Source organism: Martes martes (assembly GCF_963455335.1).
Source record: "Martes martes genome assembly, chromosome: 2".
Taxonomy (NCBI): domain Eukaryota; kingdom Metazoa; phylum Chordata; class Mammalia; order Carnivora; family Mustelidae; genus Martes; species Martes martes.
Genome location: NC_137889.1, coordinates 144,001,365 through 144,027,666, shown reverse-complemented (window position 1 = coordinate 144,027,666; position 26,302 = coordinate 144,001,365). Strand labels below are relative to the sequence as shown.

At 50.9% G+C, this 26,302-nt stretch overlaps 1 protein-coding gene across 7 annotated transcripts in view; it reads left to right on the top strand.

Annotated features, from left to right (window-relative positions):
• EVC (EvC ciliary complex subunit 1) overlaps positions 1-21,670 on the top strand; it is a 62,357-nt gene extending 40,687 nt beyond the window's left edge. For 2 of the 7 annotated variants that reach the window (XM_080795917.1, XM_080795914.1), the window contains 9 exons: positions 5,526-5,635; positions 9,266-9,476; positions 10,425-10,631; positions 12,806-12,950; positions 13,586-13,697; positions 18,094-18,220; positions 18,954-19,047; positions 19,572-19,683; positions 20,231-21,670. In XM_080795917.1, coding sequence (XP_080652043.1) covers positions 5,526-5,635; positions 9,266-9,476; positions 10,425-10,631; positions 12,806-12,950; positions 13,586-13,697; positions 18,094-18,220; positions 18,954-19,047; positions 19,572-19,683; positions 20,231-20,315 — 1,203 coding nt within the window. In that variant the 3' untranslated portion in view covers positions 20,316-21,670. Of the gene's footprint in view, positions 1-5,525; positions 5,636-9,137; positions 9,477-10,424; positions 10,632-12,805; positions 12,951-13,585; positions 13,698-18,093; positions 18,221-18,953; positions 19,048-19,571; positions 19,684-20,230 lie in introns of those variants that run through there. The other 5 variants (XR_013966329.1, XR_013966330.1, XM_080795915.1 and 2 more) reach the window with 5 other exon arrangements.
• The last annotated feature ends 4,632 nt before the right edge of the window (positions 21,671-26,302 follow it).

Here is a 26,302-nt window from a genome sequence, read left to right as displayed (position 1 = left end):
CAGACCACTTAATTTACAGTCTCTGGGGAGGGTGGAGGACAGGCTGGCCATGTGAGTCTAATGTGCCTCTGATGAATGCCCCCCAAACAGGAGAGAGGTCCTTTGAGAGGGAGCTGTAGTTTGCAGATGGGGCCCTAACCTTGGAAGCTGGATACGTGGATCTGAGCCAGCATAGCCCTGTCCATGGGCTGGTTGGCCCCGGGCCGTTTATCTGACTTCCCCAACCCCATTCATCTCTGGGATCTTGCAAAACTTGCTAAATGTCTCAGAATCTCTGCTGCTGAGTTAAAAGTAAGGAGCAGGGGGCACCTGGGTGCCTCGGTCATTAAGCGTCTGCCTTTGGCTCAGGTCACGATCGCAGGGTCCTGGGATCGAGCCCTACGTCAGGATCCCTGCTCAGGGGGAAGCCTGCTTCTCCCTCTCCTGCTTCCCCTGCTTGTGTTCCCTCTCTCGCTGTCTCTCTCTGTGTTGAATAAATAAATAAAATCTTGGGGCGCCTGGGTGGCTCAGTGGGTTAAACCCTCTGCCTTTGGCTCGGGTCATGATCTCAGGGTCCTGGGATCCAGCCCCTCATCAGACTCTCTGCTCAGCAGGGAGCCCGCTTCCCTTCCTCTCTCTCTGCCTGCCTCTCTGCCTACTTGCGATCTTTGCCTGTCAAATAAATAAATAAAATCTTAAAAATAAAAAAATAAATAAAATCTTAAAAAAAAATTAGTATCAAAATACCTAACAGGGTTGCTCTGAGATAATGCAAGGTAGGACCTTTCACAAAGCTTTTCTCTCCTTATTTAATGATACTGACATTGAAAAAAAATCCAGAAATTCATTTCTGATAAATTATTAGATCAATAGCCATAATGCATCTGCAACCCTTGAGTTATTATAAACAAATATTAGACAATGCATAGTTTCTGGTTTTTTACTTCCTATTTATTTACTTAGTGAGTGCACACATGCCTGTGAATTTTCTGTGGCTTGTGCAGGAGGGTTTCAAGAGTTCTGCATGTAAGAAGCAAGCAGGGTGGTTAATGGCCTCATCAACTGATTGACTAAGTATGACCCAGGACTGTTTTCTCAACGTGTATATGTCATAATTAATTTACTGATTGGTTGTTTAATTGTCTTAAATTGCCACAAGATATTTAGAGATGCACGTGCATTCTGACTTACCAGATTTCCTCCTTGATGATAAAAACAAGCAATGAGCTTTCTATGATTCAGATGAATATTTAGTCTAAGAAGAAAAGCACCAACAAAACTTCATGGAAAATAAAACACACACCCAGATTGTATGACTCTTTTCCCACATTGTCTTCTAGCCAAAGGGCCGTAGCGATTTCGTGTCCGGTTACTCAGGGAACACGAATATTGTTAAATATTATGGAATCTGTCCATTACCCATTACCCAATTGGAACAGGTTGCAGAATGGTGGTTCTCAAAATGTAATCTGTCATAATGTTGCTTTCTGGGCTTTTCCCCAGTCCACTGTGCTGGGTCGCCCCAAAGGTGTCCCTGTCCTAATTCCTAGTGGCTATGAACATAGGACCTCATGTGGCACAAGGGACTTTACGTATGTGGTTAAGTTCAGGATCTTGAGACCGGGGAGAGTCTCCTGGACTATCCAGGTGAACCAATAGAATTACCAGGGTCCTTTATAAGTGAAAGGGGGATGCAGGAAAGTCAGAGTGATGTGGTTGGAAGAAGAAAGTCCAGCCAGCCATCGCTGGACTGAAGATGGAGGAAGGGACTACCTGCCCGCCCAGGAATGCAGGTGGTCTTCACAGCTGGAAACGGCAGGGAGATGGAGTTTGCCTCAGAGCTTCCAGAAACCATGTGAGCCTGCTGACACCTCAGATTTAGCCCCTTGAGCCTCATTTTGGACTTCTGACCTGCAGAACTATAAGCTGCAGAGTTTGTGTTGTTTTCAGCTACTGAGTGGTGGTAGAAACAGCCTCAGTGGGAGAGTAGTGGACCGCCATAGGGTTGTCTGCACTTTTCACAGGGCTTATGGTGGTGGGTGTGGTCCATAGCTTGTCCCATTGTCAGGAACAGCCCCCGCGGCCATCAGTCCATTAGGTGTTAAATCCTGACACCACCTCCCATTCTCCCCGCACTCTCCCAGCCCCACTGCAGGCAGGTTTCCCGCACCTGCTCACCGCACCTGCTCCTACCTGTTCTGAGCTCTCAGTCTCCTTTGCTGGTTCCTTCTCACCTTCACTGCATCGGCCCCTGGAGTGGCCCAGGATGCAGCCCGGCGCCCTCCTATCCGTTTGCATGTACTTTCTTGGTGACCCATCCGGTCACATACCATCCGTCCTGGTGTCCTAAGGCTGCATGACAATCACCAGTGGCTTAAGACAAAATACGTTCATTGGGGTGCCTGGGTGGCTCAGTGGGTTAAGCCTCTGCCTTCGGCTCAGGTCATGGTCCCAGGCTCCTGGGATCAAGCCCCACGTCGGGCTCTCTGCTCGGCCGGGAGCCTGCTTCCTCCTCTCTCTCTGCCTGCTTCTCTGCCTACTTGTGATCTCTGTCTGTCAAATAAATAAATAAAATCTTAAAAAAAAAACACACACACAAAAAAAAACACTTCTGCTTTAAAAAAAAAAAAAAAGACAAAATACGTTCATTATCCCACAGTTTCTGCAGGTGAGGAGTCCAGACATGGCTTCATGGTGTCCTCTGCTTGGGGTCTCACAGCTGCAACCCAGCCCGTGGCCGGGGTCTCATCTGGAGTCTCGACCAGAAGAGAATCACTTCCAAACTCACTTACATGGTTCTCGGCAGGATTCTGTCCCTCAGTTTTTAGACTGAGGGCGGCACCTTCCTCGTTTATGTCACCAGCTCAGAATGCATTCCAAACTCCACTCTCTGCCTGAGATCTTCCTGTATTTGATGAATAGGCATGGACATATCCCATGCCCCCAAACAGACTTGTTGGTCTTCCTGCCCAACCTGCTCCATCCACACTCTTCCTCCATCTTCCCGTTGACAGGGCCAAAACCCTTGGGCTTGTCTCGACTTGCCCTTCTTTCACCCCCAATGTGGAACTGACAGAAAGTCACACAGGCTCTTCTTTCTGTCTAGTCCAGAACGGAGCCACTTTCATCACGTCTGCCTTTACCCCTGGTCACAGGTACCACACCTCTCATCCAATCACCATGACAGCCGGCCCCCAGTTTCCCTGAATCTGCCCCCCACCCCCGCTGTGATCTATTCTCAACCCCCAGCCAGAGCGATCCTTTAAAAACATACCACATGACACTGATTTTTAAGATGCACATTTTAAAAACATTTAACAGCCTGGACATTGAGATGTATCATAATTTAATTGGCAGTGATTTGTCTCCCTTAGTGATACTTAAAATAATTGTGCATCTTATAATTGCCAGTACATCAGTTTTGCTAAAACACACAGTCACGTTGTGTCGCTTCTTTGCTACAACCCCCCAGTGGCTTCTCTTTTCATGTGGGGTAAAGCCAGGATCCTCACCATGCCCTACGAGGCCCTCCATGTCAGGGTCTGGCTTCCCTCTGACCTCCTTGTTCTGCTGAAGTCTTTGCTCCCATGTCACCCTCATATGAGACCACCCCCGCAATGAGGCCTGCCCTGACTGTGTTTTTTAAAACAGCAATGTCCCCCTCCCTCAGCATGATGATGTTTGCCTGAGGTGCTGGCTTTAGAACGAGCCACCTGTAAACCGGCCCTGTTTATGGGAAGACACTGCAAAACCATCAGCATGTACCAGACTTGCCCTGATTGCTTCTTCCTTTCACTCCTTGGTAATTATGCACTTGAAACAAAGAGTAAACTTGCCCAAGGTCACAAAATTACCAGGTAGCAATGACCAGGTCAGCACTCTAGCCCACTGAAGCAGCTTGTTGCTTCTGAATTTTAGCATTCATGAACCAGCATTTGATAACATTGGAGAGGTTGGTGTGACAATTGTAGGTACCTTGGAGTTGGATGGCCTTGGTCCCCTCGACTGTGTTTGAGTCCAGTTGTTTTTACTTGCATTCTGAAGTACCCACCAAAGACCCCCATATACTTTAGTGACTGTTCATTTACCAATTAGAGCAGCAAGGCTGTACAGAATTTACCTTTTTTTCTTTTGAGAGAGAGAGAGAGAGTGAGTAGGGGGAGAGAGAGAGAGAATCTTTGCCTAATTCCCCATTGAGTGTGGAGCCTGACTCAGGGCTCAGTCACACAACCCTGAGATCATCACCTGAGCCAAAATCAAGAGTCAGAGGCTTAACCAACTGAGCCACCCTGGCTGTAGAGAATTTTCTACGAAGTTCTAGCCCACTAAGTACTCTGACAGGTTCTTGTAGACTCCTTAGAAGAGAAGTCAGAGACTGACTTTAATGAAAATTCCAGGGGCACCTGGGTGGCTCAGTCAGTTAGGCCTCTGCCTTCAACTCAGGTCATGATCCCAGGGTTCTGGGATCGAGTCCCGTGTTGGGCTCTTCACTGAGCATGTCTGCTTGAGATTCTCTCTCTCCTTCTCCCTCTGCTCTTCCCCCTCCCATCTCAAAAAAAATAAAAAAAGGATCCTAAGTCAGGCTGTAAAGATAAGATCTAAACAACACCGTTGGTGATCTGAGGCTCCTTTGTAGGGTTTTTGTGGATGATATGAAGGTCTCCATTGAGAAGCCCAAAGAATCTACAAACTATTGCAACTACCCAGATTGCTCAGTAAATTTCCCAGATACAAAATCATCATCCCAAACCAGCAAATTTCCTACATACCAGGAGCACTGAGTGATAAAACCAATAAGGATCCTCTTCAGAATAAAAGCTCTAGGGTGTCTAAAAATAAACCTGACCAATATGTATAAGAGGTTAGTGGAGGAGTTTATAAACTGATGTTGGAGGCATAAAGTAAGACTGAAGAGAAATGCCATGTTCTTGAATGGGGAAACTTGATCTTGGAAAGATGGTGATCCTCTCCAAATTAATCTATAAAGTCAGTCCAATTACAAGAAAATCCAAAAGGCAGTTTTCGCAAACTTGACATATGAAAGGCAAAGCAACCAAGAATAGCTAAGATAGTTTTGTTTAAGAGAATATGGGAGAATTTGCCCTAATGTCTACACAGTTTTGCTATAAAGCAACAGATATTAAAGCAGCATGGTGTTGATACAGAAATAAAAAGACAGACCCAAAGACTAAGACAGAAAGCCTAGAATGACATTTGTGTATACATGGAAACTGTGTAAGATAAGGTACATGACAGGCCAGGCATAAAAAGATAAGTTAATAAATGGTGCTGGGACAACTGGTAACCATTTGTGCAGAAAAAATTAGATGCCTTCCTCATGCCACGGAAAATGAATGTTCAATGTTTTAAGACTTAAATGCAAACTAGAAATTTAAAAAATCTTTAGAAGGAACTGTAAGAGAAAATTTTAGTGAAATCAGGGGAGAAAATGTTCTTGGAAACAAGAAACAAAAGGCATGTTCCAACAAAGCGATGATGGGTGATGTGACCTTGAGCTGACCCCTGTTGCTCTGTGCTGGATTTAGGTGTGGATGGAGGAGCATACCCTGTCCTCTGTGCTGCAGACGCACCTGCAAGATGACCATGAGGGCATTGTCCGCCAGGTCTTGGGCCGACTCGGTGGCCTCAGTGAAGAGTGAGTACAGATTTCTGAAGGAGTGGGGGCCTACCTCTTGTGCGAGCTCCATGCTAACCTCAGTGTTCTCATCTGTTAGGTGGGCACATTAACTGTCCCCTGCCATTCTTACAGTGTGGTTTTGAGACCAACCAATCTGGAAGGGTAAATGTGGAGAAGAGTGATAGCAGAGTGCTGTGGATAAAAAACTTGCAATCAGAGTTAATCTGGGAAAATCTTGCCCTCAATTTCCTCATCTATAAAATGGGCTAATAATACTTATACTTCATAGAGCTCTCTTTCATAGCAACCTGCTTAAATACTTTTTTTTGGAAGTATAATTTACATGTATTATTTTAAGTCTACAACTCAATGACTTTTGGTAAATTTACAGAGTTCTTCAGCTATGACCATGATCCAAATTTAGAACATTTTCCATCACTTAAAAAGCCCCCATGTCCCCATTTTCAGCCACTCCCAATTTATTAATAAATCCATATTCTTCTCTATTTTTTCTTTTTTTAAAAAGGATTTTATTTGTTATTTGAGAGAAAGAGAGAGAGAGAGAGAACAAGCCAGGGGAAGCAACAGAGAGGGAGGGAAAAGCAGACACCCTACTGAGCAGGGAACCTGATATGGGACTCAATCTGGGGATTCTGAGATCATTACCTGAGCCAAAGGCAGATGCTTAACACACTGAGTCACCCAGGCACCCCTCTTTTTTACTTTTTCTGTAGTTATTAGTGTAGTACCATATTTTCAACTTCCTCTAGAATATTTGTGTTTCCTTGTTTTATATGAGAAAATTATTTTGATAAAACTGTTTTTCTAGTTGCCAGCCTTTTCCAGGACCCTAGTGTGTGCATACATCAAGAAGTAGGTGGATAACTATCATATTGGATAATATAGGGGAAGGAGATGACAACAAGCAGAAAAACCTCGTGAGCCATGCTAAGATGATAGGGAGTGATTAGAAGATTTGTCCAGCCTGAAACCTGTGTCTTTTATTTGTACTAATATTTGGTCCGATTATATTTAATGTAAATCTTAATATTATTATATTTTGATTTTTAATCTATCATCTCACTGTTTGTTTTATGTTTGTTTTCCGCTGCTCTGTGTTCTCTCTCCTTTCTCGCCTTCTTTTGGATTGGTTTTTTCTTTTCTTAATTTTAATTTATCTCTCACTTGGCATGTTAGTTATGTATTCTTTACTGGGCTTTTAGTTGTTCAAAGATTTTAAATTGTATCCTTGATGTGTCAAAATCTGATATACACTAATATATTCCTTCTTCCGGGCAATATGGACACCTTAGAACACTTTAATTCCATTTATTCCTCTCTCACAGAGTATGCTTTTTTTAGTGGGTATTTTACTTCTCTATTTTCACCCTATGAGATGTTATCATTATTATTTTATGCAGTCAACATTTACTTAGTTTTTTTCACGTATTTATCCTTTTTGTTGCTCTTGATTCTTTCCTGTATCTTTGGGGCTCCATTTGGGATTATTTTCCTTTGCACAAAGTTTGTCTTTATTTCAGATCTGCTAGAACCTAAATTCTCTTAGGTTCTATTTGTCTGAAAAGGTCTGTCTCATCTTCACTTTTGAGGAATGTTTTTATTGGGTATAGAATCCTAGTTTGGTTGTTATTTTTTAAATGCTTTTAAAGATAATCTTTCATATTCTGATTTCAGTTATTTCTGGCTGCTTTTAAGATTTTCTTTTGTTGGCGCACCTGGGTGGCTCAGTCGTTAAGTGGCTGCCTTCAGCTTGGGTCATGATCCCAGGGTCCTGGGATCGAGCCCCACATCGGGCTCCCTGCTTGGCGGGAAGCCTGCTTTTTCCCTCTCCCACTCCCCCTGCTTGTGTTCCCTCTCTTGCTATGTCTCTCTCCATCAAATAAATAAATAAAATATCAAATCAAATAAATAAAATCTTCAAAAAAAAAAGATTTTCTTTTGTTCTTTGGTTTTCATCAGTTTATTATATATGCCTAAACATGCATATGGTTTCCATGGGTAATTCTTGTTTGTTTGTTTGTGTAATAAACTTGTAGTGCTTCTTGAATCTTCTTTGGTTTGCTCTATTTCATCAGTTTTTTAAAAATCCTCAGCCTTTATCTCCTTAATATTCCTTTTGCCCAGTCTTTCCCTACTTTTCTAGGGCTCCAATTATACATTTTATTAGACTTTTTCACCATATCCCACATACATCTTATATGCTGTCCTATATTTTTCATTCTTTTGTTCTGTGTGATTCAGGCTAGATACTTATTTTTGAGCTATCTTCTAGTTCACACTCTCTAAAGCAATGTCCCATCTGCTGTTAAATCCATCTACTGTTCTTAATGTTGGTACTGAATTTTCAGTTCTAGAACTTCCATTTGATTATTTTCATAGTTTTCTGTTATCTCCTGAAATCCTTCATCTTATCATTTAATTTATTAAATGTATCCATCATAACTATTGTAAAGGTTTTGTCTGATTATCTCAATATCTGATATCTTTTAGGTGTCTTTCTGTTGTCTATTTTTTCTTTCTATTTTTTACCAGTTCTTATCTGTTTACAAGTCTGGTTATTTTTATTGAATGCTGGACCCTGTCGTTGAAAATTGCAGAGATCGTTTAAGGTTTTGAATAATGGGATCTTCCTCCAGAAAGGATTTATCTTAATTCTAGCAGGGATTTCACATAATGGGAGATCTGTGACCCTATTTGTGAATGTAGCTGATTCAAAATTAAGCTTCCATAAAGGATGATTCCTTATTCTTAGGACAAGAGCCCCACCTGAAAGCCTGGAGTGTTCGCCAGTTCTCTCCTCCTTAGTAGGTTGACTGCCAACACTCTCTTCAGCTTTTCAGGCTGTCAGAAAATACCAAATGTGGACCTCTCTGGTAGACCAGGTTCTTCACTTGAGTCATTGGGATGGGAACTCAAAAACAGCCTATGGTTTCAGTTCTGGATGCATTGATTTTGAAAGTTATGTAAGAAATTCAAGTGGATACCTACTGAAGACAGCTGCATATATGCATCAGAAACTTAGGGCAGGATAGGATAAAGTTGAAAAGATGAATAAAAGAACAAATGGCTGAATACAGGTGAACAGCCTTGTCTAAGAGAACAGGCAGCATGAGATGGGACAATTCCAAGCTACTGCCTTCTGGAAAGGCTCCCTGAGGAGCTGGGCTACTTGAGGTGTTTCTTGGTAGCTCAATGTATTAGGGTTGTCCAGAGACATGGAACGAACAGGGGATGTATACATAGGCAAGCTGGAGACCCCAGAGAGACAGTGGTGTATTTCCAGTCCCGAGTCTGAAGGCTTGACACCCAGGAAGAGCTGATGTTTCAGTTCGAGTCCAAAGGCGGGGGGAAGAAGCCCATATTCCAGACCAATGCAACCCATGGGAGGTTCAGCCTTTTCTTATCTTCAGGACTTCCACTGACTGGGTGGGGCCCACCCACATTAGGAAGGGCAGTCCGGTTTATTCCGCCTACTGACCCAAACGTTAATCTCATTCAGAAACACCCAGAATAATATTTGATCAGCTATTCGGGCATCCTGTGAACATTCTGGCTGACAAAGTTAACCATCACGCTCGGTGAAGCCAAGAGCACTGACTCCCAGCCCCGTGCCCACTTTCCTCAAAGGTCCACCTGGTGCATCCTGCAGGGACATGACCTGCTGCTGCGCTCCGCCCTCCGGAGGCTGGCTCTCCGCGGCAGCGCCATCACCACGCTGACCCACATGAGACTTTCCGGGAAAAAGAGCCTTCTCCAGGAGCTGCGTGAGCAGCATGCCCTGGAGCAGGGCTCCTCCCAGTGTCTGGATGAACATCAGTGGCAGCTACTCAGAGCCTTGGTAAGATCGGCATGTCCGCCCCCTACCGGCCCAGCCAGGCAATGCCACTCCATCAGGTTCCAGTCTCAGCCATGGTTGCCAAAGCCCAAATCTTGGCGCCTCTGTTGGTGCAGGGTGAGACAATGGCAGCCTCCTGAGGGGGATTGGGGTGGGGGGTACCAGGTGTGCGAGAGGGCTTTAGTGTCTGCTATATTGAGAATTATGCGAAACACAGATATGAAATCAGAAAACAGACCCATACCATCATTATCAGGGTGCTGGGAGGAAGGGGTCCTGTGATCTGTTTTAAGGTTTGAACAAGTTGAAAGAAAGGATTTGTAATATGTGGGGCTGGGATTTAAACCCAAGCAGGCTGATGGCTCCCGTGGAGCCACTGAGCTATTGGAGCAGCTGGTGTTTTGATCCGTTAGTGAGGGAGAATCTCACGGTCACTTTCCTTTTGCCCGGGAGATCTCCATGGGAAGCAGGCAGGACTGGCCCTCCTGCCCCTGACCCCCCTCACCTCCTCCTCCAGCGCTGGTTCCCTGCCCTGGCTTCCGTGACATCCCAGATTATGCTCAGACTCAGCTCTGGCTTCGAAACCTAGCTCTGCTGTATGACTTCTACGAAGTTATTTAGTGTCTCTGGGCCTCTATATCCTCATCACTCCCAGTGTTCAGGCCTCATGATGTTTTGGAAGAATGAGGAAATTCTTGTAGGTGTGAGAGGCCACAGATGGCACTGGGCACACAGTCGGTGCTCAGTAAATGCTTGGGGGGGATTTCTTCAGCAGACACCCTTGCTCATCCATTGTTGACTTTGCAAGCCCAGAGGTCCCCACTTTCTGCCCTTTCTCAGTCCCTTCCTCAACCCTGCTGGGGCGCTGGGCTGGCCCCTCCCGGTCCAGGCCCCGGCCAGAGCTTCCCCAAGGTGCAGCAGCGGGGGCTCTCCCTCTTCCATTCCCTCCAGGAGGCGCGGGTCATGGAGGAGGCCAACAGGCTGGAGGAGGAGGGGCAGCAGATCCGGCTGCAGCTCCAGCAGCAGCTCCTGGCCGAGGCCCAGGAGGTCGGGCGGCTCCTGCAGCAGCACACAGAGCGAGCCATCGGACAGGTGCTGCTGGGGCATGCTCGGAACACAGCCACCAAGAGCTGGGCCAAGGACAGGGACGACTTCCAGGTGTGAGGGGAACCCGAGGGGCAAGAGGGATTGGGATGGGGTGTGGGTGGCAGGGCGTGGCTTCCTCCTTGTATGGGCAACGATGATAAGCCATAGAAATAAAAATAACAATGGTCAGAAGTAGGGAGCACTGTACTTCTGAGTCCACCTGTGTGGATCCTATCTCACCAGGCTTGCACCAAAACATGGCACAGAAAGTTTAGTTTCCTTTCCTTTGTTCAGATGGGAAAACAGGCTAATCATGGGCAAGACATGTTTAATGCCTTCCAGATTTAAGAAGTGGCTGACTTGGGGCTGGAACCCAGTCTCGCCTGCATGGCCAGCATATGCTCTGTTTCCCCTCTGCTGCCTCTCACCTTGAACCATAAGGAAAGATGAGACATGTCCACTTGTGACCAATGTCCACAGTAAGAGTGTCCGTGGCTGGCTCGCACAGCAGGTGCCACAGATTTGAAATCTGTAACAGCCAGCTGTCATTGCGATGTGCCCGGACACTTGTGGGCTTCATTCATGAGCTCGTCCCTTCAAATACAGTCACTTTACCAACACACATGGCAAAGAGTTGGACCCACATTGCTGGGATGCCCCCTCTCCTTCCAAATACTCAGGTCTGCTACACGCAATCCAGACATCCTGGCTGTGCCTGGATTGTGACATTGGTAGGGTCACTTCCTTGCCCTAATATTCTACACCTCTTACCTGATAAGAGCTCACAGCATGAAAATGGAATAAATGTAAGCATGGCATCCCTTCCCAGAGGGGCTCTTAGTCAGGCTAGGGTACGGCTCTCCCCCCCCCACACACCTACAAGAAAGAACAGGTGTTCCATTTCTGGAAAAATGCTTCTTTATTCACGCTCCAGTCACGGGGCTTCTTGTCCCCAAGCCCTATGGCAGACGCTAGGCTAGTGATCCAGGCAGACAGCATCTCCCCTCCGTGGGACTTACCACCTCCCAGCAGATGGGCAGGACACAGAGGGGAGCAGACAGTGCCCCCCCGTGGCAGGGAGGCAGGACAGAAGGCCTGATTGTGCAGGTGGATCCACTGACTTGGGAGGGAGGTGGAGAAGAGGGACTTCCTGTCTCCCCACTCTGGTTCTGGCTCCGTGTTCTAAATGGAAGTGAAGGCAGGCCACAGCCATCAGTGGCAACTCCTGACCGGAAGTGCAAGGCCAGGTCCAAGGTCCTTGGAGGAGTGGAGTCGGAGCCCCTCTGTGAGAATGCCCAAGTCAGCACAGGGGGAGAGAGACAGGACACGCTGAGGGATGAGCGGGGCCATGGGAGCTGCAGACGCTCAGACCTGCTCCCCCACCCTCTTCACCTCCACAGCCTCTACACATGCCTGCAAAAGCAGGGTACATTTCTCAGATGATGCTTGGAGAATAAGTGAACAGAATAGCTCTAGAGACAGTGTAATCAACCCCACAGCAGTAACTGCTTGATAATAAATGGGCATTTTTTTTCCCCCAAAGCCTGGAACCTTTCAATAAATGTTTGTTGAAATGGGAACCCTTGAGTCTGACTTTCGCCCATCATCTTGTGAAGTAAAGTTTGGTGGCTTTGCCAGTGCACAGCCAACACGTCCCTGAGGAGGGGGCATTTCCTCTCCACTTTGGGCCTGAAGGTTTATCACCTGAGAATGCGTACTGCTGCCTATAATAGAGACATGCTAAAATGGCAAATAAATATAAATTATTCATCCCACATAACAAGAAACGTGGAGGTAGGTGGCTCCAAGCTAGCACAGAGGCTCTGTGATGTGACTAAGCACCAACTCTTTCTTTCCGTTCCACCATTCTTGATGTTAGTTTGCTGTCTCATAGTCTCAAAATGGCCACTTCCCCTCCAGACATCAGATCTGCATTCCAGGCAGAAAGAAGAAAACACCAAAATCTTCCCCCACACTAAGCTTTGCCTTCACATTTGTAAAGGGAAGGTCCCCCTTCAGTCTTTCCCTAACACTGTGTCTCATTGGCTGGAACTGAGTCATACGGCCAGCCCCAGACCACCCCTGCCTAAGGAAATAAGGTCACTGAGAAAGGTATAAACCAAGCACACTCTGCTTGCTCCCTGACGAGTCAAGGTTGGGAGTTGTGGAAGCCAAGTACCTGGATGAGGGGAGTCAGGGGACCCCGCGTGTGACTTCCTGGCTGAGTCTTTTGCCTCTTGCCACAGAAGACACTGACAGAGGCGGCTGTGGAGAGTGTCTACGTGACCAGCTCTGGGGTCGACAGGCTCGTGCAAGCCTATTACCAGCAAATTAGGAGGGTCATGGAGGACCATGAGGAGAGGAGACTCCAGCATCTGGAGACCCTGCAAGGTACGGCCCCCTCCTCAAGGAAGCCCCACAGGCCGTGGGCGGGACATGCCCAGTGGCTCTGGATACTTCACTGTTCTCCAGAGTAAGGGTTGGGCTGGGCCGGGCCAGCAGGAGACAGACGACGCTGTCACGCTGAGCATTCAGGGGTGTTTACTAACCCTCCAAGCCATCTGTGGGGCTAGGGTTGGGCTCACTCTCCCTGCATCCTCTCAGCTCTGACCTCCTGCTTCCCTGACACCCCAGCTCTAATGTGAGGATTTCTATCATCATCAATGCATTGAAATGATAAACTTAACTGGCCCCATGGGCAATTCTGGCTTCATTCGGTACTTCGTTATTGAACAGCCACAGAAGGTTATGTTCCTAGAGATCACCCAGGTTAGAGACCATCCAGGTTAAACCTCTCTGTACGTTCTAGAAAGCTCCTCCCCCTCCTCCAGGGGCGCAGGGTCTGTGAGGGAAGCCACGCTTTCTCGCGCATCTGGGGGATTTCCCAGGGCGAGCGTGAGTGCTGGGTAAACACATATACTCCGAGAGCAGGTCTCCCGCTGAACTTTGTGCCCCAGCCCCGCCCCAGCCCTGGCACAGACGTGGTCCCCAGACATGCCTCCAATCTCGTGTGTTGAATGGTTTAGGTGAGAGAACGGAGAATTACAAGCTGCGGACAAAGCAAGGACACGGGGAGTCTTCATCAGGGACCCCAATGGCGGGTGGAGCTGGCAAAGCCTGCAAGGCGGTCCGTCAGAGGTGAGCTCCCCCTTTTGGCATCTGATGGGGCCTGTACCTGTCTGGTTCGGGAGGCCCATGTGCCTCTATCTGGCTCCCGGCTAGACTCTCGGCCCCTTGGAAGGGCATGGCACAAGGGAAAGAAGGAGTCCGGGTGCGGCGTGTTCCCCCAGTGCCAACTCTGACACGAGGATGGGGGCAGGCTCTTTACTCTGGAGGTCACCCCGGAAAGGCCAGTGAGGGAGACCAAGGTGTCAGCCAGCTGGGCTGAGCTCTTGTCCAGGCTCTGGGAAGACCCTTTCCAGGCTTCCTTGGGCTATTGGCACTGCCAGGTTCCTGGCGGAACTGAGGTCCCATTGCCTTGCAGCTGTCGGCTGGGGGCCACCTTGACCTCCTAGCGGCCTCTCTCCTGTGCTCTGCCTCCCTCTTCAGCCTTGTCTTTCTTGACTCCGGTTGGAGAAACTTCTCTGCTGGTAGCATCCCCATGATTGAGACCCACCCAGATAATCCAGGATAATCTCCAGATCTTAAAAGTTGCTGACTCTGATCAAGCCTGCAAGGAGCTGATTGCCATGAAACGTAACGTCTTCACGAGTTCCGGGGATTAGGGACACCTGTGGGGGACACTGTGTGGCTGACCACAATAGAAAACAAAGCAGATTGGCCCCAGGACAGTGAGGTGTTTCCACAGTACCCAAGGCTCAAGCCCACTCCGGACCTCCTGAGAGATTGTGTAAAATTCAGCTTCCAATTTTGCCAGCAAGGGACGTGGAAAATAAGGGTTTGTCCATCTTGCCCTGCTTCCATGCGTTGAGGGCCCGCCCTGGAGGTGTGATGTCACGAGCCCATCTGGCCGGCCCCCGAGGGTCAGAGAATGCCCTAAGACATAGACACAGCGGCTTGGCGTAAGGAGCCACTGACCTGGGAGGAAACTGTCCTCGGATGCGCCGACAGCCTCCCGGGGAGCAAGGGGCTGTGAGTGCTGCCTCAACGTTCCCCTGTAAGCACCTCCCTCGCTAGGCTCACAGCTAGCCCCTGGGAACAGCACCTGTCACCCCAGAGCTTACAGCCTAGGGGGAGAGATGGACAGGCAAACGGCAATAAATTGGCACAGGTGCTCTGATGGGGGTGGGGAGGGTCCCCGCAGGACGGCGGGGCAGGGGTATGGGTCCCTTGTCCAAGCAGAGGCATCCCGGCAGCTGGAAGCAGCAGTAGAATGATCACCGCCCGGCATGGTGGAGGTGTGGGCTCTGCGCCATGCCACACGATCAGTTCCAGCCTCTGTCTGACAGTTGGTTTAGGAACCAAGATCCACAGGGCCCCCTGGGTCAGACTATGTCCTACATCTGCTCTCTACAAATCCTCCAAAGGGCCGTCAGCTGTGGTCAGCAGGTGTCCTGCCATCAGGCTGCAAGGTGCGATCTTGCCTTGACCATGGCAGATCCATCCACCTACGGACCCGAGACTGTCCAGTGCGGGCAGCATTGTGTCTGTTGGTGCTTCCACTGGATGGGCAGGTCTCGGGCCCCACACCTGGACACTCAGACTTGGGGGCTTTGAGAGGGTCCCCAGGAATCTGAATTGTTAACACACTCCTCCTCTCCAGGGATGATGGTGGATGTAGTCTGAGGGCTTCACTTTGACCCCCGTGACCTAGGAGGAGGGGCTTCGGCCACCCCCAGTCCAACTCCACCAGGGTTATGGGTGAGGGAAGCAGAGCCCAGGGAGGATGCGGGTGCGAGACCGAGGCTCACTGTGACTTAGATGGCCTCCTAGGTGGCCGTCGGTATCCTTCCCGCCCTGCCCAGTTACTCGAAGTTCCTAGTGAAAGCTGGCCAGAACTCCTGGGGACAGAGCCGTGTCGTCACAACAGATAATTGATTATCTCGTCTGCAACACGAGAATGAGCCCACAAAACAGTTCTCTGTCCAATGGCAGATTCCATTATTGCATCTCTGGTGAGCACTGTGATCGTGGGAAGGCCCGTCTGAGGGACACCAGTGACCGTGCGGTGGCAGGGCCCTTTCTGAGAGCCACGCACTAGCTTGGTCCCTTCCCACCCCAATCCTCAGCTTCCCCATCTGTGAAGTGAGGTTGCAGTAGCTCCAGCCACACTGATATATTCCCATGCAGCGCCAACGGCGGTGGGGGGGGGGTGGCACATGGCCAGCACCCCCACGTCCCTCCCCACTAGCAGAGTCGTCACCACGGTGCCTTCTGCCCTGTGCCCAGTGCCCCTTGAGATTGGAACACCTCTGCCATCAGAACTGTACCAAACGGAGGTGTTTGAAATCGCCATTTCCATACTCAGATAGAAGTCTAAGAATAAGGGATTTAAGAGCTGATGTACCTTGTCCAGGTGCCTCAGACCCTACAGGCAGACCTCCCTTAGCGGAAGGGATGCCGGAGGGTCAGCAGTCCTGAAGGGGATCATGCTCTGGGGCCGGGCACTACACGGCTGTCCATCCACAGGCAGGACTGTGCAGTGCATGGCTCCTCCCTCGGCCACTCTCCTGTCTCAGATCCTTGTCACTCCCCTCCCGGCTTAGAGCTGTGGCCTCCGGGCTCCCATCTTGTCCTGCCGTCCACACTGCAGTGAGGGCATCACAGAAATACAAGACAGCCAGGTCTCAGACTGCCCTCGACCCTTTCTTGACTCCCCAGGCCTTACAGGGTAAAGCCCCACTCGGACCCCTCCCCTTGTGGTGCTCCCCCAGCCTGCCGCTCCCATTAGCCAAGTCCCAAGTGGGTGGCAGCCAAGAGTGACCAGGCCTGTTGACAGAACAGGCAAGGGACAAGGTGCTCACAGCAAGAAGCCACCTAGTGGCTGAATGGGGTCCCCCAAAAGATTTGCCCGTGTCCTAATCCCTGGAGCCAGTGCATGTGACCTATTTGGAAGAAAGATCTTTGCAGTCGTCATCCAGTTGAAGCTTTTGAGAAGAGATCGTCCTGGATTATTTCCACAGGTCCTAAATCCAACGGCAAGTGGGGCGGAGGGAGGTTCAATCACACACGGGACCACGGGAGGATGGAGGTGGAGGTCGGGTTGGTGTGGACACCAGCCCAGGAGCTCCGGCAGCCACCAGGAGTGGGGAGAGGCAGGGAAGGGGCTCTCCTCTAGCCCTGTGGAGGGAGCACAGTCTGCCAACAACTTGATGGAAGCCTTTGGGCCACCAGAGCCGTGAGACAATAGATTTCTGTTATGTGCCCCATGTCAGCTTGTGGTCCTTTGTTAGAGCAGGCCCAGGAAATGAATGCAGCCTCCCCGAGGGTGTGGGAGTGGCGGAGTGGCAGATCATCCGATGATGTGTTCTCCCTCGGCCCCCACCCCAGCCCCAGCTCACAGGGCCCCCTCATGCGATCAGGCACTGTGAGTCCCTTCCTTGCACCTGCACCTTCCAAACTCAGGCCAGAGATATTTTTATGTATAATCGAAGGAGGGGAGGTGGATGGATTAATGAAGGGGTCTTGTGGGATGAGTAGGAGTTTGCCAAGCAAATACAAAGAAGAAGGGAAAGATATTACTGGCCAAGAGAAGAGCATGAAGCAAAAGCCAAGTGAAACGTGCCTTCAGGTGAACACCATAAACAGCCACCTGCGGACACCAGAGGGGGCTTCTCTATTCAGGGCCAGAAATTCAGCACGTTTGGAAAAGCATTCACAGAAGATTGGAAAGAAAAAGGCAGAGGGCAGTTATGCAAACGCGGTGGATGGGATGGAATCGTGCCTGTTTGCTGAGGGTCAGAGGAGGGTCAGGCCAGGAAGGGAGGGTATTGGGATGGAGTGGGGGAGGGTCTCCGCCCCTGAAAGCAAGGTGGGGCTGTCTGCAGATCAGCGACCTCCCTGCGGCCCCAGCTCGGAGCCCTGCCCCCCTCAGAGGCCTGGGGCTCCCGTATTGAGGATTTGTCAAATGCCGAGTGCTTGGCAATGAGCATTCTAGTTTACGTTTTCAGTATGGATGGGTAGCTGGTGGGCCTCTGGTCCTCTCAGGAGCATGCCCCCCTACCCCTGGGTTCCGATGATTTCTCCTATGAAGAGGCCACTTGCTGTTTAATCACTTGGCAGCTGGGGGACCCCGGGGACTCCCCCCTCTCTGAGCTGCTCCCACCCTGAAGATTCTACTCTTTGTCCTGCTGATATCCCCAAGGATCAGGTAGGGCCCAGTGAAAAACAGGCCTGCGGGATTCTGGAAACTCCAGAGTGTGAATTGCGTTCATGATGAGTCAGCCCCCTGGTGGCCGCTGTCACCCCCTGCGCAGGCACCATAAATCAGTGGAGGCCATCCTTGTCTCATGGCTCATGGGCCGCTGCTGGCCACCAGTTCCCACGACTCAGCAGGTCCCTGGAGAACTTGTGCTGGGTCTCTGATTGACCGGCCAGCAAGGGCAGTGCTGATGGCCTCCGTTCCTTCTGCCAGGATGGAGGAGCAGCGGAAAACGTTTCTGGCCCAGTTCACCGTGCACCGGCGGGTCCGCCTGGATGCTTGGAAGCAGAAGGCAAGGGCTGTGGATCATCTGGAAGCCCAGCTCGAGGCCCAGCTGCAGGTAGGAGTTTCAGCAAAGTGCCTGCCCAATGTGGGTGGGGTGGGCCAGAGGAACGGAGCAGCAAAACGCCACTCTTGTGACCACAGGGCAGCAAAGACACCTCGGCCCTGGCTCAGTGAGGTTGTCTCTGGCCGTGGGCTTGACCGTGAGCCCTGGGGCCGGCAGGAGTCTTCACCCCCCAGTGCGGCCATGGTGAGATGACAGTAAAGGCAGGGAACGCTTACTAACAGAGGGTCTGTCACCGAACCGAGCGCCGTACACGCGCCTTCTGATGTCGCCCTCTGACAGCCAAGGATGGGCTCGCTGCTGTATTCCGGTTACAGATGGGGACACTGAGAGCTTCGTCACCATCTAGCATCCTACAGTCAATAAGTCACGGCATCCATGCTCGTGTTAACCCACAGTCTTGGCAGCCAAGAACTCAGAGCCTGGAATTGGGCAGAAGCGAGTTAGATCTCGACTCTGCTGCTCCACCTCTGTGGCCCTCATGGAGCCCCCACCTCAACGTTCTCATCTGTGGAATGGGGGCCTCAGCTGGTGTGAGTGAGGATGGACAGTTCTCCAGCAGGAGCTAGAAAACACTGGCTCCCTCCCTCCCCTAGGTCTGCTCCCCTCCGGGATGCTGCTGGGGGTACCGTGTGCTCCCAGGGACACAGTCCCGTCAGCCTCGCTGCAGTGGAGAGGCGGGACCAGGCAAAGGGACCCCCAGCTGACCCTCCCTCCTTGCATTCAGGAAGCTGAGCAGAGCTTCATCTCTGAGCTGGCAGCCTTGGCCCGGGTGCCCCTTCCCCAAAGCAGACTGTCGCCAAGTAAGCGTGGACTGTCAGGTAAGTCCTAGAAGGTGGTGCCCCGGGTGGGAGGCTCTCGGGGCTGGAGAAAGGGATTCCAGTCCCATGTCTGCCACTAATACTCTGAGTGGCTTCTGTGCCCTCGTCTGTAAATGAGCAGGCTCAGGGTGGCACTGGGGCCCCCTGGGAATAATTAACACCCCACTAATTATCTGGTTGCCAGCAGCAGCTTCAGTGACCTCACAGGTGGTGTAGCCTGCTAATGGGATAGGGATGGGGAGCTGTTGAAGGACACAGGGGTCTGCTGTACCTGTGTTGTGCTCTCGGGGTCTTATTGCTCGTGTGACAGAAACATGGGGAGCCTGACAGGCCTGGGTTCGAACCCCAGCTCTGCCACTGAATGGTTGTGTGGCCTTGAGAAAGCACCTCACACCCCGGGCCTCAGTTTCCCTACAAGTTAAATGGGTGTAATAGTGGAAAGAACAGAGTGTATACTTGGCCTGAGTTGGAGTCCCATGCTGGGGGTCACAGTGCCAAAGTCCGGGTTTCTGTGTCTTCTGTAGAGAAGCCTGTAAGGATGAGAAGGAAGAAGCCCCCACCCCGGGAGAAAGGGGACCCAGGTGGGCCCACTGACGATGACCCTGCCTCGGGGAGCCACCCCTCGGGATCGCTCAGGTACAGCGGGGACCCCGGCATGCTGCCCGTGGGTGCTTACTGACCACCGAAAGTCCGGGCAGAGAAATCTGTACCTTCCTCAGAGGTGTTGGCCAGAGGCTCCCAGACACGAAAGACAGTGGTGGGAGGTGTTAATACCCCTGTCACAGCTGCCATCTGTGTCCTATGTGGCTGGTTTGCTCCTGACCTAGCTCCACGTCCCACCAGCATCCAGCCTAAATGACCGGGCAGTTCCCCCCCAACCCAACCCTCGCCAGGCCCCCACCGTTACAAACGCCTGGGATTTGCAGTCGGATAAATGTGTCTTGGGCACCTAGTCCTCTGAGCAGGGTACTCCCTTCCCCTGTGGTCCTCAGATGACCCCCCACACACACATCAAACAGAGGGAAACTGGGAGCTTTGTTTTTCTCCCAACAACCCCAGTCAAAGGAAAAGTGGTTTAGATCGCCTGTCACTGCCTTTCCCTCTGATCAGATTGGAGCAGTTCTTGCCTCTGGACAGATCTGGAATCAGAGTTCTGACCCCTCCTTTGCGTCCATGTTTTCAGCAGCAAAAGGCTGAACCAGCAAGAAAATGAAGCTGGTGATGGCGAGAGCCCCAAGAGGCTGCTGAGGGAAAGAAGCAATTTGTAGTTGGCGGCAGTCAGGGCTGAAGCCGAGAAGCCGGCCTGGACACCACTGCCCGCCCCAGCCGGGTGAGGCAGTGAGGGCCACTGGGGGAACGGGGTCCCCCTCTGCCTCCCAGGATCGCTGCGAGGGGGCTGGACAGAGACTGATGGACAGCGCCCGACAAGACCTCCGCGACCAGGGCGGACCCTCCTGCCTGTGGAATTAGAAACCCACGTGGGACACCTGTCTGCCGTTTTCTCTCTCTCTGGCTTCGAAATGTGGCTTCCTTCCTCAGGGACCTCTTCCTCCTTGGCTGTCTGAACCCCCCACCCCACAGTGTCCTGCTGTCCTCCGAGCCCGCCCACCCAGTGTGAGGTGGCCTCACTCCAGCCCCAGGGCCCCCCTGCTCCCCAGGCGCTCCCAGGTGTTCTGCTGGGTATGCGGGGGTCTCTGGGAGGGCTGGGGTCGTCTGGCCAGAAGCCCTTTTCTCCACCATTTCTGTCACTTCGTTCTGTCTGTTCCATGAGATGTGTCCTGTGCGCTATGTCCCACACACCTGGCTACAGTGTTCTCATCTGGACCCATTCCCGCATTTGGCTCAGCTAGCAGCTAACGCCTGGTCACTTTGGGGGGTAAGTCTCAGGGCCCCAGGACCCTGACACAGACTGTAGAATCCCTGGCCTGGGGGCCTACGTCACCAGCCCTGGGGACCGAGACCCCATAGATACATCCTGATGCCTGCTGCGGGCTTTCTTGGGGCAGCCCCGCTCAGCCCTCGAACATCCCCCCGGAGGAAGGAGACCCATTTCAAAGGGGGTCTCTGCTGCTCCCAGAGCTTCCAGACCAGCCCTATTGAAACCACTGCCAGGAGAGACCTCTCCCACCTGGAAAGAAAGTCACTCTTTTCATTGAAATCAGGGATTCTCAACCTTGGCACTCTGGACATTTTGGATGAGATAATTCTTCATTTGGGGGTAGGGGCTGTTCTGTGCGTAGTGGGATAATTTGCGGCATCCCTGGCCCCCCAGATTCCAGCACTGCCCAGTCGTGGGATCCAGACGTCTCCAGAGACACGGCCCAGATGTCCCCCGGGAGGCATCACCCCTGACCTGTGTCAAAGTGTGCCACCACCCTGCAAGTCCAGACAGAGTGGGCCCCCGGAGCCCCTGTCCCGGCGATCTCCTGGACCATTTGTGGCCTGACTTTTTATTTCTTAAAATCTCAGTTAGACTCTCTCAGTCAGGAAAGAGTGGCTCTGGGACGGAAGCCACCCGAGGTGCTTACCTTTAAGGATGCTTCCCATCAGAGCATTGGGTCCCAAAGGGATTGCCCGCAGGCTCCCTCTTGTGGCTAAATAAAGCATTTCATTATCCTGCCGAGTCTGCCAACAAGCTGTGGTTCCCTTCTTGCAGTATTTTGGGAACGTGGTTGACCTAGAAACCACTTTTGTCACGTAGGTCCTCCGCACAGAGGCATTCTGGAGTTGGGGGTGTGTGATCTGGTGACTTGAATTTGGTAAATGCAGACCGCCCACAGCCCCGTCATCTTGGAAAGATCAAAGGCAGCTCAGCTTCTGTAGATCTTGCGTGAAAATTGTTTTGTTTCCTATGTGTAGCATCCTCAGCCCGAGCGATGGTGTCGCACGCTGGCGCTGCTGGGCCCTTCTTTGGGCCCGCTGCATAGGTGTTGCGCTTGGCACAGCTCGGGGCACAGGACTCAGTGGACACTGGACTGTTCCTGTTCTCATCACAGTAGAGATGGAGCCTTCCAGCTCCCCGCAGGGGCACAGAGGTGTCTCCCATAATGCACCTGCTGCCCACATCAGAATAAAACGTGGACACCAGAAGCCATGGGACTGGCTGGCGCAGGCTCTGGGATGCCTGGGGCAGGGTTCACAAACACAGCACACGCAGTGCAGGGGAGACCGAGGACACATCGCCACCGACCTCCTCCAACCCTTCCCATCCCAGTGAGTATTATGGGTGATAGGTTGTTGGGGAGGTGGACAGAGGCAACCTGGAAGGGGATGGTGAATAAGTTAGTGGATTATTTCTTCCACACACACCACCTGTCTGGTCTGAGCTCAGCAAGGAGGAAGGCCGGGGCTCTTCAGGGACCTCTCTGGCCAACCTGGTGTCTGTCCTGCCCCTACCTCTAGTGCTGATCTAGACAGGACAACAGGAGACTCCTAACTGCTTCAACCTTTGCCTCCTGCTCTGCCCTGCCTCCTCTGACTGGCTCACATGTCCCAAGACACAACTGACTGGTGCACACTTCAGCAGCATTCTTTGCTCAAAGGAGAAAAAGCAAAATCTTTAACAAAGACTGCAAGGCCTGGTGAGGTCTGGTCTCAGCCACAGCCCCGCTGATGCCCCCACCCTCACCCAGGCTGTCTTTTCTCATGGCCTCACACATGCCCTCCCCGACATGCCGCTGGGCCTTTGCACAGGATGTTCGTGCTGCTGGCCTGGAGCAGCCCTACACCCTGCCCCTCATCTCTTCCTCACAAGCCTGTAAACATCATTCACATCTTAACAGCAGGACTCACGTCAAGAACCTTCCCTACAGCCCCCAGACAAGATCAGGCCCTCCCCTTGGGCTCTTAGCCTAAGAGAGGAAAAATTAACATGGCTTTATTTCCCATCCACATTTGGAACCAGATGAGACATAGAGCAGTTCGGGAGATCTGTACATGGGCTTTGTAGATGATGGAGCCACGTTGGAGGCTGCGACTAGTCCTGTGGCTGTGAAGTCTCGCTCCTCCATTCCTACTAGCCACACACATGGCCCCAGACACAAGCCTCCCCCGTGGGGACGACTGGAAACACCACAAGAACAGAGGAGCAGGGAGACCAGATCTGGGGTGGGAGTGCTGGAATGTGTACATTTCGGGAAGAAGAGCTTAATAAAAAGTAAATGAAACTACAAAGAGATAAGAGCGAATCAGTATTCAGAATGAGGGAGGAGAGGAGAATGAGAGATTTATTTTTTAAAAGCCTACAGAATTCCATAAAAAATCACAAATCCAAAACAAATAATTTTTTAAATCAATGGATTGCCTCATCCACCTCTATAATACCTCATTCTAGTATTTTTCCACTCAAAATTTACACATCTGGCAGCCAGGAGATGTTCTGTGGACCAGCCTCTGGCTCAGTGCTCCTCTGTCCCTCCCCCTTGGGCCACACACTTCTGGTGCTGGGTGCCACGGGATTTGCGTACTCTGTGTCCTGACACAGGAGAGGTAGCACGGGGCTGGCTGTTTTTGCCTGGGCTAGCCAGCACACAGAAACATCTCACTGAACCCCAGTCCACCTGCCCTGACCCGACCCTGGAAATGCCCATGGCCTCCCCAATGACACCTGATACTCAGGGATGTAGGAGGGGGAGAAAATTGTGTCTTAACCAGCTGCAGTTCAAACCTCTGGCTGCTGAAAGTGTACAGGAACTAGGACTCTGTAGACATAGCACTAAGCCCACCCCCCAGGCCGGGGTAGGGGTCTGTGCAGACATCATTGACTTCATGGTAAACCACGTCCAAGGTCAGTCATCTCCTTGGAGAGAGGAAAGGACACCCCTCGGCACACTCAGTTCCCTCTTCTCAGACTGAGCAAGCAGGTGCGGTTCCTTCTCTGGGGAAGAAGGAATGAGAAAGGCCAGGAGAGGCCTGTACCTCTCCCCGAGTGCGGATGCCGCTCCCTCGGTGCAAACACCAGGAGTGGGAAATAAGCATCTGTTTCCCTTCCTGGCAGTGGACGGCAGGTGCAGTTAGATGTTTGGGGTAATAATTTCATACCTGACCTTCCCCCAGAAAGCATTCCCCCTTGCGTTCCCCTGATGAGCACAATGTCTGGTATAAAACAGCCCTCCACAGTCACTTGGTGGGAGGAATAAGGAAGAAAGAGTGGATGGGGAAGAAACCTTCAGTGTGGCAAAAGTCCTTTTGGTTCAAAAACACTCTTCTTGCTCCTCTGCTCCAGAAATTGATGTCACTGGAGAGAAGCTCCGGGCCAATAACACTGCAAATGTGCATCACCAGGGCCCATGTTTTGTGCCATGGAGAGTCATGACCACATGCACTTTGGTGCAAAGAACAGCCCCCAAGCATGTGGAGATCTGACACTCAGGCCTTGGGAGCTGCCTTCTCTGGTCCACTCACCAAAACCAAGTGGCCACACTGACTCTGGGGCCAGAGTACATTAGGTAGTGTAGAGCATAGTGTAAAATGGATGGGGGAGACCTGAGCTGTTCCGTCTCACCTTTTAGAGTCAATATGCAATACAGGTGCAAAAACAGACCCAGCCCTCACTGGGACACCAGAGCCTACTTAAACTTAATCAGTTACAAGCTCGCTAGCTTCGCAGTGGTAGTTCGAAGCTGGCTATAGGGGAAATCAGCAAACTCTGCAAACTGGGGCTCCCAGCCCAGCCCTGTGTTTAGTATTTGTTTTGCAGGGTACCTTGGGACCCCTGGATCAGAAGACCCCCACACTGTGGTCACCCGATTTATAATAAAGCTATCACTGCAGCCTAATGGGGGGAAGAATGGTCTTTTCAGTAAATGGTGTGGGGTTATTTAGATATTATATGGGAAAAAGTAAGTCTTGAGGCTTCCCTTTCCTTATACACAAAGATTAGTGAAAGATGGATCAAATACCCAAACGTGACAAGATACAGCACGTTTTTTGGGAAGAGACTTAGGAGACTTGTGGATAGAATAATTCCCTTCCAGCCAAGATGTCCACATCTTAATTCCCAGAACCTGGGACTAGGTTAGGCCTGTGACATGGTAAAGGGCATCACGGGTGTGGATAGATGGATGAGAGAATGGATAAGTTTCCCCTAAAGCTTTTCAAGAAACATCCCCTACCTCTTCCTACCATCTCAGGACCCAAAAGAGAAGCGTGTGCCTTATAAGGAATGTCATAGCACAGCCTCCAAAACTTAAGGCTTGTCTGTCTTGCACCACCAGGACCTGGGACTGTGACTCTTGGGGGTGCTGGGGAACCTCACGTGGGACAGTGGGTACTGGTGACCTCAGTCAGTTATGCAGCGGGGCAGTACCCCCACCAGGAGGTGGAGCTTAGAGAATGTTAGGGCTGCTTCTGCTTGTACCCCCGGATGGGTTAGGGGGTGATGCAGGAGAGGAAATGCTTTCCAGAGAGTGGGGTAACTCACCACTGCCAACGTTACTCTTCTGGAAGTTTCATACTTCCAGTTTCATACTAGAAATCATACTATTTCTTTAATAGTGTGAATGGGCCACAGCCAAATATCAAAAGGCCTTATTCTTTATTCTTGAATTTTCCCTGTATTTAGCCTTGTTTCAGTAAAGTCCATGACAGACCATGAGCCAACACCATGTTGGACCTTAACTAAGGTGTCTTAACCCAGCCAGGCAGGGGGAGAACACACTAAAGCCTTTAAGTAGATGTACTTAGCTGTCCTGCCTTGGATGATTGTAAAACTTAGCAGTGAGGAGAAAGGAGCCTTGGACTTTGGGCCAAACTTCATGGGTCCTGGATTCAAATCCTGCATCAGCCGCTTCCTCACTGTGTGATCTTGGACATGTCACTAAAGTCTCCAGAACTCCTCTGTAAAAGGGGAATAGTGGGGCGCCTGGGTGGCTCAGTGGGTTAAGGCCTCTGCCTTTGGCTCAGGTCACGATCCCAGAGTCTTGGGATCGAGCCCCGCATCGGGCTCTCTGCTCCGTAGGGAGCCTGCTTCCCCCCCCTCTCTCTGCCTGCCTCTCTGCCTACTTGTGATCTCTGTCTGTCAAATAAATAAATAAATCTTTAAAAAAAAATAAAAGGGGAATAGTAGTAGAGCCCATCTCACAGAGCACCTGACATGTAGCCAGTGCCACACAGGTGCTACCTGCATGATCACCATCACCATCATTGTCATCACCACCACCATCATCACCACAATCACCACCATCACCATCACCATCACCATCACCACCATCACCACCATCATCATTACGATCATTGTCATCACCACCACCATCAT